At 52.1% G+C, this 5,494-nt stretch overlaps 1 protein-coding gene across 1 annotated transcript; it reads right to left on the reverse strand.

Moving 5' to 3' along the window:
• Positions 1 to 205: 205 nt before the first annotated feature.
• LOC134447001 (uncharacterized protein K02A2.6-like) lies at positions 206 to 3,480 on the reverse strand. Its single transcript, XM_063196284.1, has one exon. It carries the CDS (start codon positions 3,439 to 3,441, stop codon positions 379 to 381), a length of 3,063 nt encoding a protein of 1,020 aa, XP_063052354.1. The 5' UTR covers positions 3,442 to 3,480; the 3' UTR covers positions 206 to 378.
• Between the last annotated feature and the right edge of the window lie 2,014 nt (positions 3,481 to 5,494).

Genomic DNA, 5,494 nt, shown 5'->3' on the forward strand with positions numbered 1-5,494 from the left:
GAGAGAGAGAAGAGAGAGCATTTTAAATGTTCTTGAGTGCGGAGAGGAGCAGTCATTAGGTCACAGAGAGAGAGAGAGAGAGAGAGAGAGAGAGAGAGAGAGAGAGAGAGAGAGAGAGCATTTTAAATGTTCTTGAGTGCGGAGAGGAACAGTCACTAGGCCAGGCAGCCTATGCTAATAGTTATTGTAAGATTCGACACGGACACAGAGGGATTGCTTTTATGAACCTTTATGAATCTCAACTTAGGTTATCGGCATGGCGTTACATGGCTCCTTTGTTAGAGTCAGCTAACTTGTATATAACAGGTAACTATGGCAACAGCCTGAGATGGTGCGCATGCACCGAACATCAATCCCAATACATAACACCCCTTTCCCCTAGTCCACAAAGTCTCCAAAACGCTGGGGTGGGTGGCGCTCCCTTATTGGGCGCTGTAGGGGGGTGGCAGGGTCAGGCACCACCACAGGGACAGGTGAACCACTTGGCTCGGCGCTCTCGGGTGGTTGTGGAGAGGCAGGTGGGGTTGGTTCGATAGGCTCTGGGGTACTGTCGTCCGGTGATTCCTCAGAACCCTCAGAACCCTGGTCAGCGCCTGCCTGCACTCTGCCACGCAGTTGATCCACATGGCGTCGATGCAGTTGCCCATCTGGTGTTTGTACTCTGTATGAGACAGGGCCGGTGGTATCCATAATGACACCGGGGACCCATTTGTGCGCCCCAGTGTAGCTCCTCATGTAGACAGTCTCTCTAGGTTGAAAACTCCTAACACTGCCTTTATGCTTGTCAGCAATCACCTCTTGTTTGCGATGCATGTCATTTTCGTAATCTGGATGAAGGCGATCAAGAGCAGTGGTAAGTCGCCTATTCATGAGCATCTCGGCAGGACTTTTCCCAGTCGCAGAATTAGGCGTGGTGTGCTGTGACAGTAGGAACCTAGCTATACGTGTCTGCCAGTCCCCAGCAGTGATTCTGGACAAGGCCTCCTTGGTTGTCTGGACCATTCGTTCGGCTTGGCCGTTTGAACGAGGGTGGTAGGGCGCTGTGGTCACATGCCTTATGCCATTGCGCCCGGCAAACTCCTTGAATGCTTCAGAAGTAAAGGAGGCTCCATTGTCAGAGACTATGACGTCCGGCAAACCATGGGTTGCGAACAGAAGTCTCAGTGTGCTAATGACAGCAGCGGATGACATAGAACTGACCACGGCTACCTCCAGCCACTTAGAGTGGGAGTCCACAATGATGAGGAAGGTTTTGCCTTGGAATGGACCCGCAAAGTCTATGTGCAATCTAGACCATTTCTTTGTTGTCCACTCCCATGGATGCAGTTGCGCAGTGGGCGGAGCATGGCGGGACTCTTGGCAGACTGTACAGTCTTTGACATTTTTCTCAATGGCGGCATCCATACCTGGCCACCATACGTAACTCCTCCCCAGCTCTTTCATGTGCACAATGCCTGGGTGCGCATCATGTAACATGGCTATCACTCCCTCCCTCGCCAGATCAGGAACAACCACCCGACTTCCCCATAAGAGACAGTCCTTATGCGCTGAAAGCTCATGCCGGCGGTTCAGGAATGGCTTGAAACGGTCATCTGGCACCTCTGTAGGCCAGCCATGAAGGACCCAGCGTAAGACGCGAGACAGAACTGGATCTTTCAGAGTGAGGGCAGCGATTCTGCTTGCATGCAATGGGGCATCCGGCACAGTTTCCAGCAAAAGCACCTCCAAGGGTGGAGGGGTCTCTGACACTGTAGAGGGCAGGGGGAGGCGACTCAGAGCATCAGCATTCGCTAGCTGTTTCCCTGGCCTGTAGTTCAGCTCGTAATCATAGGCTCCAAGAAGCACACTCCAGCGTAGCATGCGAGGGGACAGCATAGAGGGCATGGGCTTAGAGTGGTGCAGCAGGCCTAAGAGGGGCTTGTGGTCAGTAAAAATCTGGAAATGACGACCAGCCAGGTACTGGTGAAATTTCTTGACTGCAAAAATGACAGCCAGCGCCTCTTTATCAATTTGCGCATAATTCCTCTCCGTCGAAGACATCGTTCTGGACGCAAAGCAGATGGGGGCCTCTCGTCCATTTGGCTCAACATGGAATAGAAGCGCCCCCAGACCATAAGGAGAGGCATCGCATGCAATGGCGAGGGGTTTGCTTTCATCGTAGTGGGTTAGCACGCCATCAGCTTGAAGTAGTTGCTTTGCAGCAGCGTAAGCCTTTTCATGATCATCAGTCCAACGCCACGTAGAGGACTGGTCCAGGAGACGATGTAGAGGTTCCAACACTGTAGCTTTGTTGGGCAGAAAGCAACTGTAAAAGTTTAGGAGGCCGAGGAAGGATTGCAGTTCGGTTTTGTTCCGGGGTGACGGAGCCTTTTGGATTGCCTCCACCTTTTCACTGGTTGGCCGTACACCGTCCTTGTCCACCCGAAACCCCAGGAACTCAACCTGACTTGTCGTGAAAATGCTCTTTTCCTTTTGTAGCCGCAGCCCTGCCTCTGTGAACCGTTGCAGTACAGCAGAGAGTCGCACATTGTGCTCATCGATTGTTTTTCCTGCAATGAGGATGTCATCCAAATATGGCTGAACGCCTGGAATGCCAGCAAGAAGGGTATCCATGAAACGCTGGAATATCGACACCGCTGTTGACACTCCAAACTGCAGTCGGCGGGCCCGGAAGAGCCCACGGTGGGTATTGATGGTGAGGAGTTCTGCTGCAGCGTCATCCAGCACGAGCTGCTGGTAAGCTTGTTTGAGGTCCAATTTACTGAAAATCACCCCGCCTGCCAGTCTGGAGAACAGTTCGGCCACAGTAGGAATGGGGTACACATCAGGTTTCACAACTCTGTTAACCGTGCAGCGGTAGTCGCCACAAATCCTCAAACTGCCATCCTTTTTCGCAACTGGTACAATGGGTGTGGCCCACCGGGAAGTGCGCACTGGCTCAAAAACGCCTTGGGCAACCAGCTTATCAAGTTCTTCATCTAACCTGGCCCGGAGAGCAAAGGGCACAGAGCGGGCTTTGAAGAACATTGGGGAAGCTGCAGGATCGATGTCAATGGAGATTGGGGGTGTGCGTGAGGCCCCCATCTCTTGAAACACTTCTGCGTACTCAGTCAGGATTGACTCTATGGATTGACTGTGTACGTGATGTACACCCATCATGGATATGCCTAAAGCATCAAACCAGTCTCGGCCCATAAGGCTTGTCCCCTGTCCTTGCACAATGAGCAGGGGCAATGTGAGTTCACGGCCTTGATAATGCACTTTTGCAAAAATCTTCCCTCTAACTCGCAGCTCTGCCTGTGACCACTGCTTAAGCACACTGCTATCTTTGTGTATTGGAGGGGGTTGATCTGGCCACAGGGTGTCATAGGTGTGCTCACTGATCAAAGAGCATGCTGCTCCAGAATCCACCTCCATCACATGTGTTTTGTTGTTTAACATCACAGTAGCATGATATGGCTGTTTCCTTGTTGCACTTGCCTGCCCGCCCATGGTATATTTGGTACTCTTGCGGTTCCTCTGATTGTGTGACAATGTGTGCATCCTGTGTGGGTTGTGCTGCTGCTCCTGAAGAGTCAGTGCCATCCTTGGCTTTCTTTAGGCAAACACGAGCAATATGCCCCCTCTTCTTACAGTAATGACATACAGCTGTGATAAATTTGCATGCACGAGAGTCATGCATCCCCCCACAACGGAAACACGGCCGACTTTGAGTCTCTGTTTGTTTCGCTTTCGCCGATGTGTGATGAACATCAGCTGTTTGGGCAGCATTGGCACGTTCGGATTTAAGAATGCGAGCATTGGAAGCGGCTGTCTCGGCAGCAAGGGCTTTTTCCTCCGCCCCTTTGAACGTGAGCTCTGGCTCAGCAAGCAGACGACGCTGCAGGGACTCATCTAGCACCCCACAGACAATTCTATCACGCAGCATTGCTTCTAGTTGTGCCCCAAAAGCACAGTGGACTGACAGTTTTCGTAACTCTGCTATGTAATTGGCGATGCTTTGGCCTGGCTTCTGCTTGCAATTGTGAAACTGAAAGCGTTGCACTATCTCGGATGGCGCGGGGCCGTAGTGGCGTTGTAAGGCTTTTTTAATGTCTTTGTACGCACTGTCAGAGGGGCGAGTGGGTGCTAACACAGAGCGCAGTGTTGAATAAGTCGCGGCTCCACACACACTAAGCAGCACGGCTCGTTTCTTGCCATCCCCCTCTATCTTATTTGCATCAAAAAAACATTCCAATCGCTCAAGATATTCATCAATGCAGTGTCCAGAGTCCTCGTCCTCTTCTATCCGACCTAGCGTGGTCATGTTGCAGACTTGTACTACTCACTGACACCGTACGGGACTTGCTTGAGTGAGAGAAAGTTTCCAACTGTCGGTAGCCAGACGATGGAAATCTTCATGTAGTCCGAATCCGCTTCGTCGCCAGTGTAAGATTCGACACGGACACAGAGGGATTGCTTTTATGAACCTTTATGAATCTCAACTTAGGTTATCGGCATGGCGTTACATGGCTCCTTTGTTAGAGTCAGCTAACTTGTATATAACAGGTAACTATGGCAACAGCCTGAGATGGTGCGCATGCACCGAACATCAATCCCAATACATAACAGGAGGAGAGAGGAACAGTCATTAGGCCAGGCAGCCTATGCTAATAGGAGGAGAGAGGAACAGTCATTAGGCCAGGCAGCCTATGCTAATAGGCAGTTAATTCCTCATCCTGCTAGCTGCAGCTCCAGCTCCCTTTATGAGTCAGGCCTTTAAAAGAGAGAGAGGCACCCAGGGTGGGGTCGGATGGGGTGGGGTGGGGTGGTGCTGGGACATGGGCCTTTGGTGAGGTGGGGATTCAGGGAGAGGTGGCACAGCGTTCAGGGAGAGGCGCGGAGCTATAAGGGGGGGGGGGGGGGACAGGGGCGGGTGCGAGCAGGGCATTTGCCCCAGGGTCCAGGGCCCTCCTATATTGGTGGTGGGGGGGCATTATTATCACCTTGATAGGCCGTATGAGGGGCCCTAAAAGTGTTTTTTTTGCCCTGGGGCCCTGTGTGCAATTGTTCCGCCACTGGTTCAGTGAGAGGTGGTGGTGTTGGTGTTGGTGGCAGAGCGCGGGGACTGAAGCTACTGTATGGAAGGATTAGGAGGTAGAGGCGGTGGAGGTGGAGGTGGAGGTGGAGGTGGAGGTGCGGGTGGGGGTTGGGTTGATGATGGTCCTCCATTAATTATGCCCTTCGAGCGAGAGAGTGAGGGAACGAGAGAGTGAGGGAACGAGAGAGTGAGGGAACGAGAGAGTGAGGGAACGAGAGTGTGAGCGAGCAGCTGCTCCTGAATTAAACCCTCGTAGGGCAGCGCATACACACACACACACACACACACACATACACACACACACACACACACACACACATACACACACACACACACACACACACACATACACACACACACACACACACACAAACACACACACACACACACACACACACACACACACAGATACAC

This window comes from Engraulis encrasicolus, chromosome 4 (assembly GCF_034702125.1).
Source record: "Engraulis encrasicolus isolate BLACKSEA-1 chromosome 4, IST_EnEncr_1.0, whole genome shotgun sequence".
Classification (NCBI taxonomy): Eukaryota; Metazoa; Chordata; class Actinopteri; order Clupeiformes; family Engraulidae; genus Engraulis; species Engraulis encrasicolus.

Coding starts and splice junctions, on each gene's coding strand:
- LOC134447001 (XM_063196284.1), bottom strand. CDS start 3,441: ATGTTAAACAACAAAACACATGTGATGGAGGTGGATTCTGGAGCAGCA.